The sequence below is a fragment of the Polistes dominula genome, unplaced genomic scaffold, assembly GCF_049000335.1.
Source record: "Polistes dominula isolate Pdom_NZ unplaced genomic scaffold, Pdom_raw_medaka contig_23, whole genome shotgun sequence".
Classification (NCBI taxonomy): Eukaryota; Metazoa; Arthropoda; class Insecta; order Hymenoptera; family Vespidae; genus Polistes; species Polistes dominula.
This window is the reverse complement of record NW_028300963.1, coordinates 4,558,162-4,580,000: the sequence shown is the minus strand read 5'-3', so window position 1 is coordinate 4,580,000 and position 21,839 is coordinate 4,558,162. Positions and strand designations below refer to the sequence as shown.

Sequence of the window (21,839 nt, the reverse complement as noted above, 5' to 3'; positions counted from 1 at the left end):
CTTTATTTAACTTTCTTAATTTAAAAATATACGCAACTCATTGTAATTGTTTTTTTTTCTTTTTTTTTTCTTTTTTCTTTTTTTCAATAATAAAATTCAATTAGATCAAATATATTTTCAATAAAGTGAATGTTGTTGGATGATTAAAGTTTCATAAATGGATGATACATTGTATGACAGTAATTATGTACAGTATTTATATAAAATAATCAAGTTAATATTTGAAATATTATTAAGAAATAATCATATATATGTATATATACAATGTAAAATGTATCAGAAATATTTGTTCTCTTTAGAATTTGAAATATTATGCTTCGCAATAAAAAAAAAAAAAAAAGAAAAAAAAAAGAAAGAAGAAAAAAAGAAAAAACGTGTACGAATACACGTGTAATAATATTAAAAAAATTGTTGTATCTCCTAATAAGAAAATAAAACGAGTAAGATTATTTTCAAAAATGACTTTTACATATACATATATATATATATTGTTTAGTAAAAAAAAAAAAAAAAAAAGAAATGATAAATAATTGTATTTAAAATTGCAAAAGAAACAACAGAGAAATTGATCAATTTTGTTAGAAAAAGAATTCGAAATTTTACGCGTTTATTAAAGCTGCAATTGTTATTTTCATTTAAACATTACTTTTTTTTTTTTTTTTAAACACACATACGAGAGATAAAAAAAATGATCATATATCATAAGGGAGAACGTTTTTTCAATATTTATAAGAAAAAAAAAAAAGTATTTCTTGGACAAGTTCTTTCTTAAGAGAAATTTGAGTATTTACAAGAATAAAAAAAAAATTAAATTACACGAAATAAGAACTTACCTTGAAATTGTTGAAACCATAGCACTATATTAAAATGTTTAATAGGGCATGTAGTAGCCTCTCCTGTAACTTCTGCAAATAAATATCTTGATATATTTAGAATATGCTTAAGAATATTATTATTAACCCTTTTGCTATTACTTCTACTGTACGTGCAGTATCATCGAAATTGCACTTTATTTTTCAATAATTTTCTTGTTGATATTCATGATTTTTAATCAAAAGAAATAAAACACCTAATATTAAACGTCCAGTGTGGGATGATGATATTTGACGTGCTATAACTGCATATGTTCGTCGTATGTAAAATACGCGGTATTTTGTGAAGGTAAAAGTAATATCTCAGTGGCATCTCATGGAGGACCATTATAGTGGTCCGTAGTAGCGAAAGGGTTAATAGAAAATATCTAAACTATTAAATACCTTAGTCTTCTAGTCGGTCTGTATCCGAAGTATGCACTGCCACGAATTATCCCTCGAGCCATACCACGATAACCACGTACACCCCTAGGCCCCCTACAATGAATATTCATTTTTATTCACATAATTTATTTCTTAGATACCAATCTATTATCAATCTTCATACCTATTTGTCATTGAAAGTCCTGGTCTATTTGTTCGTTTTGGCATAACCTTTATCTGACGTCCTCTAAACATAGATTCGTCCATAGCCATGGCAGTTTGTACGGAATCACGTTCAGCAAATTCAATGTATGCAAATCCTTTTGGATGACCATCGTATTTGTTACAAAGTATCGTAACTCTGTTGACGCTACCACAACCATGAAAATGTTGTTCTAATTCTTCAGCTGTGGCACCATAATCTACCTGTTGTAACCATAAAGAAAATGTTTTTTTTTTATGTATAAGAAAAAAGTATGATATTGTTGAGAATATTGTGTCTTCATATTTTTAACTTACATTTCCAACGTATATAGAACGATTATCAACTTCCATCTTATCTTCGAGCGACATGTTCAATGGACTTGCTGAAATAAACGATTTTTTTTATATATATAAATGAGGGAAAATAAATGTGATTATTATTAACACTATGTCGTCTGCACGACCAATCTAAAAACTGAATTCGTTGATGAAATCCTATCCCTCTATTTCTTTTGTATAATATGTTTATGTATATGTTTATCTAATTATTTAGATTTTGTTGAATACTTATAATTTTTGCGTGACATCAACGTGGTGTCATCAGACAGTATAGTGTTAAAATAAGGATTTAAATATAAGATAGAGATAAAAAAGAATATCTTACTGATTCCGGGTGGACTACCCATGTTCATCTGTTTATCCACCTCCGACTGAAGTTGTTTTAGTTTTTCAGCTTCTTCTTCCATCTCTCTAACACGCGCCTTTATTGCTTCTAGTTCCTATAATATGATCAAATAGAGCATATATTTTAATAAAACATACAAAATATTGTTATTTAATTATCACATACTGGGTCATCTATATTTGCTTCATTCAATTCGCGTTTAACTGCGTCACACTGCATAATAGCATCACCATCTTGACCATTTTCTAGTCCATCAAGGCCATCAATATGGTCATTAGCTAATAAATCTGATTCAGACATTTCTATAACAAAATATCATTTATATGACAGTTATTAGTATTATGATATTTTTCTCTTACTAAATTTATAAATAATTTATATTAACGTTACGCATTATTATTATTATTATTAAAACATGTATTTTTTCATATTCAACTAAATAAATGGATTTCTTTCGAATATGAAATTTATCATTTATTATAAGAGAATCAACGAATTTTTTATTCATAGCATTGTATTTAATACATATGAATGTATTAATTTAATGCACATTACATATTATTTCAACTTAGTGAAATATCAATGTACAAATTTAGATTATTCATTTTTATGCTACTATACTTAATCGTTCATGTCCAAGCTTTTAGATATGTTTGTATGTAATGGTAATAGTGAATCCAAGTCAATGAAATCGGCTTTTTTTTCAATTTGTTATAAACAATATAATTTATCATAATAATTAGGGCATGCATTAACAGAAAACTAATTACGTTGGTATTATTATATATATAGAAACAAAGATAGGAAAGAAAGATGCATTACTTTAATTTTTTTCAATAGAGAATTGTATCAAATTAGTAACAAATGGAAGAATTTACAGAATTAGTACAAAATGTTTAATATTTGATAAATAAAAAAAAAATATATTGTTAATAAGATAAAAATAAGGAAAAACTTAATGAATAAACTGAATTCAAAATACATAGATAAGTTTTAGTAAAAGTAACAAGTGATTTGGTACCGACTGACTAGGATTCTTCAGAGAGCATTGCCAATCCAAGGGTTAATCAATATTCAAATATCAGTTAAATTATACTCAATCCGCGATTAATCCATGTACAAACAAATATATCGAGCAAATCTTTCAAAATTCGCGAATAGAAGATATTTCTAATAAAAACAAATCTAATTAGATATGTCATATATAGGATATCATCAAAATTCATTACAAATCGAAACTTAAAGAAAATAGAATGTTAGATCAAAATGGTTATGGTACCGTAACGAATCAATGTTTTTTTTTGAATGACCTAAATTATACAATTAAGTACTAAGAATATAAATAATGAAAGATGTATTACATACGCGTACTTTTGGACGTTTTTTTTTTATAGTTTAAAGATATTTAAATAAAATCAATTCTTGAAACGTTTTAATATTACACTTACACACCGTGCTTTAAGCACGCAGCAAACTAGCAACAAGACTGACGCGATGAATACATCACGTGATAAAGGCAACTTTATAATGCTATTTATCTTTACATTTTATTCTGTAATCCCATTGGATATACGTATTTCCTATTGGACCAATAATCAACAACCATTTCTGAGTATTTAAACGATCAACCAATGGGAGATTTCTAAACATTAATACGTATAAGTTGATTGGTTTAAATATCGGTCCAATTAAACGTTCTTAAATTACGATTGAATACTTTCGACCAATTACGATTAGGAAAATGCAAGCTACTGTCTACAAAGAATAGTCACGGCCCGAACCTAGCGGTAGCTTATGCAAACAACAGCTTCGACCAAGAGCCGACTTTCGTGCGCTGGCGTCGCCGTAACTCGCAGCGTCGCGTCTTTCTTTCTCTTCTTTCTTTACGATATAATACACGCTTTTCACCTTTGATCTCAAAATAGCAACGCACCTTATTTTATACCGTACACCGCAATCTCAAATGTAATTTGTCTTTAGCAAATAAAGTTGAACAAAAGGAAACGGCGAATCTTATGCAGAGTCTTGCGATTTTTCGACCCGCACTCAAGATCCTTCGCTAAAAACCTATCCTATATTATTGAGAAAAAGATAAAATGAATAAAACATATCTTCCCCCTTTCTCCCCAATAATGAAAATAAAAAATACAGAAATAGAATTTAAATTGCAGAACAAAACAGGTCGTTCGATCGAGACTTGATTTAGCAATTTTTCGGTTATGAGTTAAGGTCGCTACGAAATAATGTCTATGAAACTTCTGTTTTCGTATTTTTTAATTATTTATTTAATTATTAATGTAATTAAAAAAATGCGCGCCTGTTCGTATGCAATCCTCCAGACACACTTTGAAAATGTTGCTTGCGAGCGCCATCTACTGGGACGGAATTTTTTTGCAGTCAAAACTGTTTATACACGTATGTATAACGGGTTGCCTATCTTTCGGGCAGAAAAAATACAAGAAATTTACATAACTGACGGAAAAACAGGAGACTATTAATCGAGAGTAAAACAGGAATTTATCTTACCATCAAATACCAATGTAAAGATTCTTTCTTATCGATAACAAAACAGAAATCTTCTATTACCGACTGTTACGTTTCAACACACACTGTACATATTTATATTGTAATATATATATATCGAGGATAATATTAATTTATTATTAGGTAAGATTTATGTTTTACACGTGCTCAGGTTATATAATAAATTACAGCTGATTATATTAAAGTACTTACAAAATTTGTATAATTTTTTACAGATCAAGCAAAGAAATTTCAATACGCGAGGTAAAAAAGAAAAGAAGAATATTTCAAGTTTATTAATATAATCATTTAAACGATCGATGATCTATATGTAAGATTAGTTTGACAATTAATAAAAGTAAATAAGTATAAATATTAGGACCTTTAAATCAATTCGAATCACTTTAAAGTGACATGCATTTAGCATTATACTTGCATCATTTAACTCGAAGAATCGGGAGACATCAATGCGATATAGAATGATTAGGAAAGTACAAATCGATAAACTGAGGAAATAATTGTATATACTGCGTTAAAACGTCAAATGCGTAACCACGGATATGTTAGGGGGTTTGTTGTTGTTAGAAAAAAAAAAAAAAAGGGGAGCATTTACCCTTTCTTCCACTTGGGGATTTTGTTAGAAGGTGTGCGCGCGCAAGTTGAATGGAAAAGAAAAGAGAAAAGACAATGTTCCAATCTCGAAGGCACGTTTCTGCAAGGTAGGCGTGCACTCGTGCATTAAACATCGAGCATACGGCTGAATCGATTGGTTGGTGGCTGCAACAACGCAGGGAACATTGTCCTCTCTTACCGTCCTTTGGCATCGTCCTCTGGCACCGTCCTCTGGCACCGTCCGTCCTCCATCCTTGGAAGGGCTCTTCGTCCGGCCTCTTCGATACGCATGGAGATCGGATTGTTGCCGGCTAGGGGAGGGGGATGTGAGAAGACAAAATAAAATAACAAGAGGAATCCTCTCGTTCCTTGGGACGGTTCTCGCTTGATTCGACTCCACCTTCCGTTTTGCGAACAAGAGTATGCGTTTGTCGATGAAAAGAAGGACGGAGAAGGACGGATATAGAGAGAGCAAAAGAGAGGAAAAGAGAGAAAATATACCCACCTCGTATCTAGCTAAAACGCCCATCGTCAACTATCTTACCAGGGTAGGGGTTTAACGTGAAAGAAAGTCGAGCGATGATTGGAGGCAAGCCATAATATCAGGTGGGACCTAGGACTCGAGGAGGCTCCTCGTCAACCAATCCCAGGCGCTACCGTGCCAACGTTTGAGTAGGGGAACTTGTTGCGGGGGTGTGGGTATGGTTAGTAGCCAGTATCCGTGGAGACACGATCGTGGGAGCTTAGATTTCCAAGCTTTTTCATACAGTATACCCTAAGACTCTCTTATAGTATCTACGCTTTCTTTCGGTTATACATAAATCTTTTAATAATTAGTGTCCTTTTTTTTACTCTATTTCTCTCTTTCTTTATTTCTCTCTCTCTCTCTCTCTCTCTCCTCCTATCTCGTTAGATACCAAGACGATTTATGTATAATAACTAAGTGACGTTCGTATACATCATGAGAGTGAATTAACAACAACAGTGTCGGACTAACAGGATCATCTTGTGAATAAAATAAATAATAAAATAAAGACGAATTTGATCGTGATCGGTGTTTATTCGGTGAGGAAGAAGAGTATCTTTTTTTTTTTTTTTAAATTTCCTCGGTGCCGAATAGATGATGAAAGTATAAGATTAGTGGGAAATGTTCCATGTATTGGGATTAATCTTGGATGAGAAGCTTGGATCGGTGCTTTTTATAGGTGGCTGAGCTAATCAAAATTGAAGCTAAAACACAAGCTTAAGTAATAGTAGAAGAAGAAGAAGAAGAAGAAGAAGAAGAAGAAGCAGTGAGAAGAATGATAGTTCTTTGGCTGGTGGTCAAAGTTAATCGTCGATTAATGGTTCGAATTCATCGAAAGAAAAAATAAGTGTTGAAGTTAATCCTGAGATAAGCCCCGGGCTAAGTTGCTCGTTAATTCGTCGTCAGGCTGTTGGCTTTCCAAGAATGCCGCGGCCGTCGCGCGATACTTACGGAGATCAAAAACCACCCTTCTCTTATATATCGCTCACGGCAATGGCGATATGGTCCTCGCGAGATAAAATGTTACCACTCGCTGAAATATACAAATTTATCGCCGACCGATTTCCTTATTATCGAAAGGACACACGACGATGGCAGAATTCATTAAGGCATAATCTATCCTTCAACGATTGCTTCATCAAGGTTCGTTTCTTCTTTTTTCATTAATTTTTTTTTTTTTGGTCTCAAGGATCGCGTGTTTATCTGCAAACATTACATGGAAGGTTCATTTTGATCAGATACACCATTAAAATAATATAAAACCTTATTATTTATCTTATGAGATGGTTCGATTATTTCAATTTAACATCTTCAAATCAAGCTTTGTTTCTTTCATTTATTATTTTTGTTGTTGTCTTAAGAATCGTTTGTCTATGTACAAAAATCACATGGAAGGTTCATTGATCAGATACACCATCAAAATAACATAAAACGTTATTTATTTTACTAGATGATTCGATTATTTTAATTTAACATCTTCAAATTAAGCTTCGTTTCTACCATTTTATTATGTTTTTTTTTTGTCTCAAGGATCGTGTGTCTATTTACAAAAATCATGGAAAACTTTGCATTGTTAGATTTTATGTCTTACAATTATTATTACTAAGTTATTCCCATTGACAGTATGTAATTCAATCATCAGTTTCACTTTCGTTTAAGTTTTTCATTTTATTTTTTACTGTCGTCCAATACTATTATACAAAATCATTCAAACATCCCGCCAAATTATTTCTTCCCTGATTCACGTGAAAATGAATTTTTTATTTTCCAATACATCTTTAAAAACAATCAATCTATTTTACTTTTTCATTCGTCGTTAAATACTCAACTTTATTATCTGCACGTGTGATCTACTGTCAAAACACGGTAATAGAATGCGTGCAATATTTTAAGAGGGGTGGGAGTGGGGTGGAGGAGGGGGGGTTTGTTAAGATGATCAAACGTTCAAATATTTTAGATTGTAAAGTAAAATATCAATATACAGTTTCTATAAATTATTATCTAGATAATTCAAATTTGTAGAAATTAATGAGATACACGATCAAAAACAAAATGTTATTTATCTTACAAGATGATTCGATAATCGATTAATTAGATTTCAAAAAAGTTTTTTCCTTTATCCTCGATCAACAACAAATTTTTTCGTTAATTATTACAAAGTATATTAATCGTTAAATTTAAATGAGTAGATTGTTCTAATGAAATTAGAAAAGGGTGAAAAAGGTACGAAGGGGTAGGGGGGGGGGAAGGGGAAAGAAAGTGAATTAAAATTTGATAATGTTTTGTTTTTATAAACGTTGTTAGTTCTATCAAAAGTAAAATGTATATTTCTAAATCTTATTTTCTTATTTTTATAAGAAATACTCGCACACCTCTCTATAAATTCTATATTATTATTGTACGTTCTTTGACCATCTGCGTTTCGCACCTGCCAACCTGATCATCGACTTAACGCGTCTTCGTTCTCAAAACGAATATAAAAGGCTTGTGTATTATTATTAGTACTTGTCGACAACAACACATATCCATTTCATTCAAAGAAAATCACGACTAACTTTCTTTTTTCTATTTCTATTTCGATCTATCGAAAATGAAATCAAAAATAATGCGTTTGCTTTCCTGCCTTCCTTCCTTCCTTTCTTACGTAGAAGTTTATTTTATACGTATTATTTATATATAAATAAATATATTTTATGTATGTGTATTTATGTATGTATTTTAATATAATTTATTTTATTATATTTTTTCATAATTATTAAATTTAAAAAAATGTAATTTAAAATAATTTAAAAATTATTAAATTTAATTAAAAATTTAATTTTTATAATTTTATATATATATATATATATATATATATATATATATATATATATTGAATTTTTATAATTTTATATATGTATATATTTACATATAAATTTTGTTTTATATATTTTATTATTATTTTTATTTTAAATTATTAAATTTTAAAAAATGTAATTTAAAATAATTTAAAAATTCTTAAATATAATTAAAAATTTTTTTTTCATAAATTTCAAAATATATAAATATATATATAAATAATATGTATAAAATAAACTTCTATATATTATATTTTGTATATAATTGTTATTGCCATTGTTGTTTGATAAACTAAATTATTGTACAAATGTATGTAATTTAAAAAAAAAAAGTAAAATAATTAAAACCCTTTTTTTCGGATGAATAAACTTGCAAGAAATGTAATATCACACGCGTTTGATTTTTCTACAATTATTATTATTATTTTTTTTCCTTTTATTTTTTTTTTTAATTATTATTACTCGTTTAACACGATCCTCTATGTATCAATCAAATATGAAAGTATGCGTGACGCTTTTGAAAATAAAAAACTAGTTTAGACCAAAATCAGGAACTGTAAAATGAGAACATAAATCATTCTTATTCCGAAGATAGGCATTCTCGTTGTCATTCACTGTGAAAATAATGAAAATTGGCTTTTAAGGAAATTTTATTTAACTTTAAACTCAATTAGTACAATGTAATTTCCTGTAGAAATTAATTTCCTGTAAAAATTAATTTCCCGTAAGTACGTATTTAGAATCAAACGTATTTAGAATCAATGTTTCATATTATTTAAAAAAAAAAAAATATATATATATATGTATATCATACTTTTTTTTATCATTTATAAAAAATAATATAGAAAAATGTTGTTTATTAAATTAGATAAATTAATTTGTTCATTAGATGCATATCTAATCCTATTAACTCTAAAATTTTTATTTGCCGTCGGATAAAAATCATGTTTTATTTTATATCTCTTTTTCATCTAAGGCACTTATCTTTTGTAAAGTATCATTTATTTTTTTTATATCCCACGTTTAAATGATACATTAAAATACGTATTAAGTAAATCTATATACGTGAAAAATCATAATTATCAGTAAAAAGATTAGACACTTGAAACGATATTAAATGTAACTATATTTTCCTCCCCATAGTTCATTCCCATAGTTATCATCAAAATTACTCTCTCTTCGTATATTGAAACTAAAATTGGTATTATCTATTTTGATCGTTTCTTAGCTAACCAACTCTATTTTATTTCATCTTTATTTCATCTTGTATAGATACATAACATATATATGTATATATTTATTTATATATAAATATTATGTACAAAATTCTTCTCTTTAAACTTCTTATATATTATATATTTTATACATTTATTTTATATATATATATATATATATATATTTATATGATACTATATATCATATATATAGTATATAAATTATATAAAATAAATAATTATATATTTTATTATTTTTTATATTTATATAATATTTTATAATATAATAAATTATTATTTTATAAATTAATATATATATATATATATATTTAATATATTATAAAATATCTATATATTTTTATTATTATAATATCTAATATATTTTATAAGATAATAATATAATATATATATATATTTATATATAATAATTATTATAATATATTATATTATAAATTAAATATAACATATTATAATTTATTTTAATATAATTATCTTATATAATAATAATAATAATAATAATATATATATATATTAAAATATAATATAATATATTATATATAAATGATACATTAAAACGTATTAAATCTATATCCATGAAAAACTAATAATTTTCATAAAAAAGATTAGATACTTGAAACGATATTTAATGTAACTATATTTTTCCCCATACTTCATTCCCATAGTTATTTTCAAAGTATATATATATATATATATATTGTGTTAAAGTCAAAACATAGCAAAAATAGAAAAAGAAAAATATTGTACTTTGTGCGTAAGTCTTCAGGATGTCCTGTTTGTTGGATCATTCCATGTGACATATACCATATGTCACCGGTTTGATGCTTTTAGAATATAAAAACGTAAAAAAAAAAAAAATAAAAATAATAATAAAATATCTATCTCTCCCCTATCACGATAGAAGTTCAAATATACCGCAAACATTAACACATGTGACGGTTACACAGGCCAATAAGATATTGTACCTAGTATGCAAAATTATTGCAATCTTCAATATACATACATACATATACCTATACATATATATAGATATATGTGCGTGTAAACGTCGTGTTACTAGACACGCAAACATTATTGCGAAAACTTTCAACCCCTTTTTATTCAGGGAAACACACACATCGTCGAATGATATTTCCACCAACTAACTTTTGAACGAACTATAACTTTTTTCTTTACAACGAAAAAGATATATCCCAACTTGTACGATATTCTGGTCTGATAAAAAGTAAAAAGAAAAAAAAACAAAATGATCGATTTTAATCTAATTGAATTCTAAGCAAAATATTCTTCTACTATTCGATGAGAAATTTTTCCTTACGTCATTTTATACGTATATCGTATAATCTTGATTCATTTTCAAGTGAATTAATATTTCTACGATTATAAATTTAACTCAAATAAATAACGTTATTTAACGTAAAAACGATGAAATTATAAATACTGAACTAAGAGACATGACATTTATATAAAGTTATTTTCACACTAATCTACTAAAGTCAACATAAATATATATATATATATATATATATATATATATATATATATATTTATTTATTTATTTACTTTCTCATTCTAGTATAGATATTATTTTTCAATAATTTTATACATATTCAAGAGACGTATAATTACCTATCAAACTAGTTTCGATACCATCAATTAAAGAATGTTGTACTAGCTGACTAGACACAAAATTATCTAATATAAATCTGTATTATAAATATATATATATATATATGTATACCAACATTCGTTTTGCGAAATGAAACAAAACGAATTTGAGTATATCGTAGTAAATAATAATGAATGAGAAAAAAAATGTAAAACAGCTTTTTAAAATGTTAATGATAAAAGTCAATGATGCGTATCGTTATTATTATTTATTGCATTACTATAATAAATAAGAAGGTTTTTAAAGTAGATCAAAATGTGTGATTGAAAAATGATAATTATTGATCATTTTTTTAAATGAAATTTAATAGAAACCTTTCATGTAAACTTAAGTTTATGGAACGGATAAATAATGTCAATATATTACTATAATACCAATAACTACTACTACTACTACTACACGTTGTCGTTTTATATATCACATTTTTCCTGTTTTTATTTTCTTTTTAATATTAGTTTTTGAAGTTGTTTTTATTTGAAGATGTTAAATGAAGGACGACGATGACATGATATATAATATTTTATAATACTTTAAATACAATACTAGTTCCAAAATATAATATTAATTTATTATTGAAATATAATACTAAATTATTATATTATGTTAATTATAGATATAAATAAATTATTATAATATTATAATAATTATATTATAATAATTAATTATATAAATAAAATATAATTTATATATATATACTATTATATTATAATTAATATAATATAATATAATTATTATATATTAATATAATATATTATATAATATATAATATAATAATTAATATATATAATATGTAATATGATTATATTATATATATTATTATATTACAATTAATACAATATATATATATATATATAATATAGTAATTTAGTATTATACTTTATCCTTTGATACATAATTAATTTTCTACTCGTATATATCTTACATTACGTTTATTTGTATGAGTTAGCGTTATTATTAGGATTGACTAGTCACAAGTTAGATATATACAAAAAAATACAAAATAAAAATCTATCTATATATTGTAAGGTGAGATAGGATAGGTGTAAGAGGTAGGGAGGGAGTTAAGTTCATTAAACTGAGAATGAACAGGTTTTACATTTAATAAGGCGAAATGATTATCTGTCGATCGGGTAAGTTGATTCGATTGGAAAAGAAGCTCGTCCGCTCCCGGTAGATTATAATAAGCGGACTATGAAGAAGAAGTTAGAGGAGTAGTCGAGGGAGGGTGAGGGCAGGGGCAGGGGCAGCGGCAGGGTGGTGGTGGTGGTAGGGGGGCGGGCGGGAGGATTGAGGGAAAATATATTATGGTTCGAGACGTTATTAGTGCCTTCTCCGACAGCGTCGTACGATGAGACCGATTACTATTTGTGCCGACAAACCGCATCCTTGGTTTAAATGTGTAACAACTCGTGTGCGATCTTCTCTACTGTCTTCCGAACGATGATATAGCCTAAGGTTCAAACTTCCGATATATTATAGTACTATCGATGAGATGTATAAGCTGATTATTGGAACTCTTAAGCTAGAGTCTATATAGATCTTTTCTAACAAGTAACCAAAGATAGATAGAACCAATGAAAAAAAAAAATAAATAAAAATAAAAATCTCTGAAGAAAACTATTCAATGGTATCATTTCAACAAGTTCTTGACTTATTTTCTTTATGATCGTACACTACAAATAATTTCCTCTCCTCCAAGACACCAAGTTTCTTATCGAGTTAAATAATTATTATCTTAGCTAATAATATAACGGATGGAATTAGAAATGATACTTATATTTCATTAAGAGAAATTTCAAATCACACACACACACACAATACTTTTGCATTGCAATTATTGGGATTGGGATTGAGATTGTGATTTAAATGATGCGATAATCACGAATATGATATTAAAATGTCGGATTGTATACAAAAAAAAATCAAACAAATACATATATATATATATATATCTACTTAAGCATATGTGAGAAGATATTTAGAAATGAAAATGAAATGAAAATATCATAAGAATAAAGAAATTGTATAAGGCATCAGGATCCCCTAAAAAAAAAATTAAAAAAAAAAAAAAAAGCCTTCGTCGAATATCGTGCAAAATTCGAAGCGACTGATTAAAAAAAATATTCTCCACATTCCAGGTACCACGTGGACCGCACAGACCAGGCAAAGGTGCCTATTGGGCACTACACCCAGGTGCTCTGTCAATGTTCGAAAATGGCTCGCTTCTTCGTCGTCGGAAACGTTTTAAACTACACAAACCCGACAAGGAATTGTTAAAATCGGAACTGCAAGCGTTAGCTTCGGCAATGCCACCACCTTGTTCGGATCAATCACCGGTGAATAATGTCAGTAACAGTCCGACGAGCAGTACAACGGGGACAGGCTTGAACGTGGCGAGTTTGCATAGATTGAGGGACGATTTGTTACGTTGGGAAATGGAGGAAAGACGAATGATGATAAGTTCGGCTGGTTCTGGTAGCAATGCTGCTTTTCCGAACGGTTCAAGCCCAAGTCCAAGCGGATTCGATGCCAACAACGAAGCCGTTGCCGGATATTATCTGTTGTCGCCGGAAGTTAGGCAAAGATTGACCAGTACGGAGAGTAGCAACGAAATTTTAAGGACTTATGAAGCTGCCTTGCTTCAATCAGGAACATGGAACTTTTCCGCGTTTCCCGTATCACCTTACGTCTCTCAATTGTCTTATCTTCAACAAACAACGGGACAACTTCAACCAACGAACACCGAATCACCGGATACGCGTCGACTTTGCACACGTACATCTTTATCCGGACTCGACGTCAGAGAAAACAATGAACGAAATTTCTTACAAGATAATAATAATCCTTACGAATTGGGTTATCGCGACAACGTTAACGAGGATGAATCTTTGTCGTCATCGTCGAGGATCAGTGCGATTTATGGTAGTAGCAGCATCGTCACGGCACCACCATCTCCAACATCATCCATTTCACCTGGATCCCCTATTTCTAAGAGTTATCGTACCAACAATCCTCGATCCTCGCCACTACTTAGCATTACTACCGACCAAATTACCAATTTAACAACGGATCATGTCACGTCTCAAACATCCTCGCCGAATAATCGAGATCCAATCGTTAATTTAACATCTACCATCAACAATACCAGCTTATCGTCTACTCTTGGAATTGGGAAAAAAACGAAAAAACCTTTCACCATCGAGAACATCATAGCACCCGACGAAAATGAATTGGCTTTAGAACCGAAAAGTGTGTCACTTGAATCGACGACGAAAAAGTCACCGTTATTAGCACCAAGACCACTTTATGCCGCTGGTTATCCTTTACCTGTTGCTACTTCGGCTATTCAAAGACATTCATACGGAGCTGCGACTTAAATAATTAATTGTCAAATTACAATTATTTGGGGGAATAGCTTATATTATTTCACTTTGAACGAACACGTGATTATAAACATGCAAATTTGAACAAGATAGAACATCCTATATATCGTCTAAACTAATTCGATTTCTGTTCGTATGATCGTTATCTACTTACAGTATTGCGAATTTAATGACAGTGATCGTTTCAGTGTTTTTTTTTGTTGTTGTTGTTCTTCTTCTTATAGGCCATTTTGATGAACATCGAACGTTCTCCGGAATAAAAACGAATTGACTGATTTGAACGTTCACGATCCGTTATGTTAACGATAAGAAAAGTGTCTTCTTTTGGGATATTAAAAGTCAAGGATTGAAAGGACAATCGATAAGAAATATTTCATTCCTTTTCTAGTGTAACTCAAAGGAATGTTGTTGTTCAAAAGACTTTTCTCTTTCTATCTTTCTATCTTTCTCTCTCTCTCTCTCTTTTTCTTTATTTCTTTCTTTCTTTCTTTAGGAATCGTTTACTACCAGATTAAACAAACAAAAAAAGTCCTATTAAATTTCTTTAATTATACGCTGTAATGTGATAATTGTGTTGAACGACGAAAATTTATTTATTCAAAACACAACAAATGATATATACATAGTGTATGTTTAAAAACGAGATAAGAAATTTCGTAAAAAAAGATTAGAATTAATTATTACCTTCTCGTCTAACGAAGGTATAAATAACAAAATATCACGTTATGTATTATTATTATTATTATTATTATTAATTTATTTCTTTGATTTTTTTTACTAAATAATTTAAAATGATTCTTATTGAAGAATCTCTTTTGCTTATGAGTTGTAAAAAAAAAGCTTTACGAGTATATATATATATATATATATGTGATTGTATACAACGATACAACGATTCTTTTTCGCGAAAGAAAAAAAAAAGTATATATTATGATCCGTTTTGTGCACATAGAATGAAAAGTTAGGTGATCGATGAGTAATAAAAAGGCAAGAGTAAAAGAAGAAAATAAAAAAAAAAGAAGAAGAAGAAGAAGAAGAAGAAAAAATAAAAGTATGAAAACCATGGTTGATATACAAATGGGTAGTAGGACTCTTTCAGTTTTACAGTGGAAAAGTTGAAAAGTTTTCTATCGAGATTAGAGAGAAAAAGAAACTCAGAGACTTGCTATAGTTAAACCACGTGTTTTACTATGGTATAAAGGTAATTGTATTAGTTAAAGTGTATAGACACTTTCTCTCTCTCTCTCTCTTTCTCTCTCTTTCTCTCTTTCTCTCTTTTTTATTTATTTCTCATGATCGTTCTCGTCTAACTAAGTGAAGAAAAGAAAGGGGTTTATTTTTTTTTGTTTTTTAGTCAAGAGGGAAAAATACGAGATACTAAAAATGAACAAATAACAAAACAAAATAAAACAAAACAAAAAAAAAAGAGAAAAATCAACTATTCCGATTCTTCTTCGTAAAATGCAATTTACTCTACGATTATTCTATTAAATATTCTCCGGAAGAATGTATTTGTAAATGTAGAGTATGATGATGATGATGATTATGATTATGATGATGATGATGATGATGATGATGATGGTGAAATATGCGCGGTTAAATAAATTATTGTATATACATGTAATCAATAAAAAACAAACAAACGCGATGTTATATTATTCAATTGTCAATACACTCTCATTTTACTCTTATATATATATATATTATATTTTATGTAAATATGATGAATAGTAATTAGTAAAATTTAGTTAAATATTTTATTGATGAAAGATTTTAATTCGTGTCCAGAAATGAACAAATTATAATAATAATAATAAGTGAATTATAAATCACAAAGGTAAGATTTTTCTTTAGATTTTATTTGTTTAAAAAAAAAAATTTATTATTTAAAATCAACTGATAACCATATTGAATAAAATGATAAATAGATCGTAAAAAACGTTCGTTGTATTAAACAAAATTCATTAATTTTTACAAAACAAATTTTAAATACGATTCTGAGACAAAAAATAATGAATAGAAGAGAACAAAGTATAATATTATTAAAAAATTAATTGAACAATTTAAAATACGATTTTGACAATAGAAAATATTATAGAAGATAACAAATTATTATTAAAATATTAAATGTACACACACATACAAACACATATGTAACATTAACCCACCATTGGAGATCATTTGCAAATCTTGTGTGCAACCATACCGAACTATTATCAGTTATTTTATTATATTTTTTTTATATAAATAATATCTCTAATTTAATTAATTAAATAATCTCTATACTCTAAATAATATTTCAAACCAAAATTTGACATTATAAAATTGGCAATACAATAAAAAAAAAAAAAGAAAGAAATGGTTTCTGGTAACCGTGTTCGAAAAAAAGTCGTGGTTTCAAATAGATTATAACAAGAAGAACAAATTATTTCGATTAAATTCTAACTCTTTGAGGATAAATTTTGAAATATAAATTATTAATATTATTATTATTATTACTATTATTATTATTATTATTATTATTATTATTCGACATAATAGGATGTGATAACCGATGATGAGAAGATATCAGCGAGATGAATTAGGTGAAATAGGAGGAAAAAAGGACGCAGGATGGCATCCAACATATATATATATATATATATTCAAACTATATATATATGTGTGTGTATGTGTGTGTATGTCAATTAAGTGGAAAAACGTGTTGATTTCACGCATGGCTCGGAATTACCGAGCACAATGGAGATTGTTTAAAAGCGCTTTGTTGCCGGGAATGGGAAATACGGACCACCGCCGGACCCAGGGGCTTCATTTCTTTCTCTGATGCCCGGAACCCTCCTCTTCCAAAGAGTGAGAGAGTGAGAGAGAGAGAGAGAGAAGAGCAGCTTTATGTACGTGCGTGTAATAAAAAGGATTACACCCCTGCCTTCTATTTCTATCGACTCCGTGCTGGATTTTAATAGGATGAACTGCAGTTTCGTGTTTACGCGTTTGGTGGCCTCGCTCATTTTTTTCTCTTTCTTTTTTTTTTTTTTTTAATTTTATTTTTTAAATTCCTTTTTTTATTTATTTATTTCTTTCTTTCTTTTTTTTTCTCTCCCTCTCTCCTCTCATTTTTTATCCTCACAGGATTCTTACAATGCAAGCGAATCAACAACCTATCGAATTCCACAGAGTCGATTACAAAACTGGTTATACTTATGGATATCGGAAGAGATCTATCATTATTTTTCTTTTTCTTTGCCTTAATCCCCCTCACCCACCCCCCTCCTACCCCTATGAACTTGGTCTCATTATAAACTTATGAGAAAAAAAAATATATATATATATATATCTTATTCATTGATATGAAAGAATTGTTTAAAATATCAGTTCTTATTGTGATGTTTATTCTGAGAGTAATTAATAAATATTAGTCAAATGAAAAATATTACGTAATTTTAATATATATATGAAAATAATTAACGAGAGATTTTAATTTGATTAAAATTATATAAATCAATCGACAAAAAAAAAAGAAAAAACGGTATCAAGAAAAAAAAACTATACCAAGTGTATCGGTCATGATTCTGATTTGTTTTTATCTACTTCTTCCATATTCTATCATTTTTTTTTTTTTGGTTCCAATCGTAAAGACATTTATTTTGCGAAATCTAACGTTACGACAAAGATGTTTTTTGTGTGTTTTTTTTCTGTTTTTGATTGGATCACTGTTTGAAGCGATAAAAGTACGTTTGCGGTATGATTAGAGAGAAAGATCTTGGCACACTCTCAAAACTGTCCGCAAATATCTTTTTCGTGCATGAAATCGACGAAACGAATACTCCATTTATTGTCGTGAATAAAATGGAATTTGGAAAAAAAGAAAAATAGATATCTATCTTGTGTATATGTGTATGTATATGTGTATATAAGAAAGAAAGAGAGAAAGAGAGAGAGAGAGAGAAAGAGAGAGACAGAAAGAGAATCCTTTAACACTAACTGCCGGATGTTGTGGTTTCGATTACGTATTGAACTCTCTCTCTCTCTCTCTTTCTCTCTTTTAATGCTCCCACTATATTTTTTTTTTCAGAATAAAACTTTCATGATAGTCGTACAGAGAGAAAGAGATCGGCAATCCGGGAAAACATCGAATCGAAGATTTTACGGTTGGCGATTATGGTAAAGACTCTGGTGTATTCTGCAAAGATCATTTTCTTTCAGATATCCCCCCGCCCTCCCTTTCCGTTATTTCGCGGTGACAATTTTACTTTGCGGCTTTTTGTTATCTTCTTCTCGCTCAATCTGAAACTTTTCATTTTCGAAAATATTAATAAATACAAACTTTGTATGATAGGTAAGTTGGACAGGTAAAAAAATATCAGAATATATTGTTTTGATCATGTTGAACGTTTCGTACTCTTTTATTTAAGATTTCTTTAGCAACTATGAAATGACATAACCACATAAATAAAATGACAAAATGACATAACTTCAAAAATATATATTTCTTCAAAACGCTAAATATATAATAATATTATAATATTATTAATATAAATATATTATTAGATATAATAATATTAAATTAATAATATATATTATTAGTAAAATATAATATTAATAATAATATTTATATTAAATATATAATTATATAATAATACTAAAATATACATACTCCTTCGAAACGCTATAAACAAATAATAATATAATAATATTAAATTAATAATATATTATTAGTAATAATATTAATAATAATATTTATATTAAATATATAATTATATATAATATTATTTTTTTATTTATACCTCGATCATTAATATTCCAAATTTTCTATATATATTACTAAGATATACATTATTATATATTTTTGTATATAACACATAGACTAGACCTAGCACCAATAATTCGTGATTAATTAAAAATTCGTTTGATTAATTATTATATCGATGAGATGATTATTAAACTTAGAAAATAATGTTAAGTTAAAATATGAAAGGTGTCTTTTGACACATCTCGATATAAATAATGTTAAATATCACGAGACAAAGTATTATAAGATTACTTTCATAATTAAGGTCACATATATCTATTTATTTAAAAATAATCTTTTATATTTATATATACTTAATTTATTATACTTTATTAAAGTAATATTTAATAATTGTGATATTTTAACTCTCCAAGTAAGTCTACTTATTGTCAATCAAAATATCGAACAACCGTGCGTGCAGTGCACGTTGTAAAATTAATTTTACCAAAGAAGGAAGATCACGCAAAGAGGAAAAAAGAAAGAAAAAGAAAAAACAAAAAAAAAAGAAAAAGAAAAAGAAAAAGAAAAAGAAAAAGTAAAAGTAAAATAAAACACAGAAAACAAGACGAGATATGATCTTTCTCTGGACAAGGCACGAAGAAAACTAAAAGAGATTTTCGTGCTTGAAAGGGAGGAGCCATAAGAATGGAATTGCCAAAGAGAAAAGAAGAGAAGAGTAGAGAAGAGAAGAAGAGCATAAGGATAAAATAAAAAAAAAAAAAAAAAAAAAAGAACAAGTTGAGTACATGCGTGTGTGTTTATATATATATATATATGTGTAATAAGAGAGAAAGAGAGAGAGAGTGTGTGCAAGGAAAGAGTAAGGGTATCTCGACTTGTAAGTCCTTGCATCGTTATTGATGCTATTACAACGCTAGTCTCTCTTTTCTTTAACGCGGCTTCGAACGCGAGAACTTAACAAGGCTCGAAGCAAATCCGCGCCGACATAAAAGGACAAAGATGGTTGCAAAAGAGAGAATATGTGTGTGTGAACGTAGGTGCTTGTGTGCTTGTGTGCACTGTGTGGTAGCACAGGATAAAGAGTACCTTACGCTTCAACCTTCGTTTATAAACCCTGTGTGCTAACTTCTCTTTTCCTCTTCTACGAATCTCCCTTCTTTCATTCCCCCCACTTCTTCTTCTTCTTCTTCTTTCACTTATTTTTCATCCCCTTCCCATTCTAACCTTTCTCTCTCTCTTTCTCTCTTGTTACATGTGTGTACATGTATACACGTGTATGTTGGGATAACACATATATTAAAAGTATACTTATTTATACTAGGATACTCCGGGATACACGTTGTTGTGGCTTTGTTATAAAATATTGATTTAATATATGTAATTTTAAACTATTTAGTTAAATTATAACAACACGCAACATGATACAACAATTATAATGGAATACATAAAATAATAATAATATATGAAAAAAAATAGAAAAAGTAAGCTTATGTCCTATGTAAATAGAAATAATTGAATTGTAATACAACGCCATCTATTGAAAACTTACAATACCTAAAGACCTAAATAACCTATAAATAATAAATCTTTAAATTAGCAAATAAAAAATACAAAATAATCCCTAATAAAAAAAACAATCTTACGTAGAAAGTTAATAAGAATTACACAAAATACACAAAAATTTCATTAAAAATTGGTTCAGTAGTTTCAAACTTCATTGTAAATCAACAATGTGATCCTGAATTTTTCTGTATAAAAATTATACATACATTTGTTTACTACAGACGAGGAGAATGTACGAGCATGTATGTGTTTGACTTAAAGATAAGAAAACATATGTATATTATATATGTATTATACATATGTATATGGATATATATATATTGAAATGTATTTTTTTTTCTCTCTCAGCAACACACATAATTTCGTTTCCACGCTCCACCTCTTTTTTTCTTTCATTCGCAGAACACACACACACACACACACACAAGCCGCTAGTTCTACCAGTAGTGTAGAATAGTGCGGACTACCTCCCGCAGCCAGCACACAGGGCAAACTTTTATTGAAAGAAACGTGGCACGCAATCTTCTTCGTGGGCTCCTTAATTGCATTTTTTTTCTTTTTTCTTTTACACTCTTTCGCACTCCACATCCGCGTACACCCAACGGAAATGCAATTCTCTC

General features: G+C 28.5%; 2 protein-coding genes across 3 annotated transcripts; one reads left to right on the top strand and one right to left on the bottom strand.

Annotated features, from left to right (window-relative positions):
- Positions 1-833: 833 nt before the first annotated feature.
- Positions 834-3,622, bottom strand: Pabp2 (poly(A) binding protein nuclear 1). Of its 2 annotated transcripts, none has more exons than XM_015319745.2 (7): positions 3,490-3,622; positions 2,290-2,426; positions 2,104-2,218; positions 1,755-1,822; positions 1,420-1,661; positions 1,257-1,349; positions 834-905 (listed from the first exon to the last, which is right to left on the bottom strand). In XM_015319745.2, exons 2-7 carry the CDS (start codon positions 2,422-2,424, stop codon positions 872-874), a joined length of 687 nt encoding a protein of 228 aa, XP_015175231.1. In that variant the 5' UTR covers positions 2,425-2,426; positions 3,490-3,622; the 3' UTR covers positions 834-871. The 2 variants fall into 2 exon arrangements, with proteins under 2 accessions (XP_015175231.1, XP_015175232.1); XM_015319746.2 differs by having other exon boundaries at positions 3,496-3,622.
- A 2,378-nt stretch (positions 3,623-6,000) lies between these two features.
- Positions 6,001-16,554, top strand: LOC107065601 (uncharacterized). The gene is made up of 2 exons (XM_015319445.2): positions 6,001-6,928; positions 13,662-16,554. Exons 1-2 carry the CDS (start codon positions 6,710-6,712, stop codon positions 14,898-14,900), a joined length of 1,458 nt encoding a protein of 485 aa, XP_015174931.1. The 5' UTR covers positions 6,001-6,709; the 3' UTR covers positions 14,901-16,554.
- The last annotated feature ends 5,285 nt before the right edge of the window (positions 16,555-21,839 follow it).

Bases quoted from the DNA above. Each gene is read 5' to 3' on its own strand.
- Pabp2 (XM_015319745.2), bottom strand. From the start codon at position 2,424: ATGTCTGAATCAGATTTATTAGCTAATGACCATATTGATGGCCTTGAT. The intron at 2,219-2,289 runs GTATGTGATAAT...ATCATATTATAG, and splicing joins AAGCAAATATAGATGACCCA to GAACTAGAAGCAATAAAGGC. The intron at 906-1,256 runs GTATTTAATAGT...ATTTATTTGCAG, and splicing joins AGACCGACTAGAAGACTAAG to AAGTTACAGGAGAGGCTACT.
- LOC107065601 (XM_015319445.2), top strand. From the start codon at position 6,710: ATGCCGCGGCCGTCGCGCGATACTTACGGAGATCAAAAACCACCCTTC. The intron at 6,929-13,661 runs GTTCGTTTCTTC...TCCACATTCCAG, and splicing joins TCAACGATTGCTTCATCAAG to GTACCACGTGGACCGCACAG.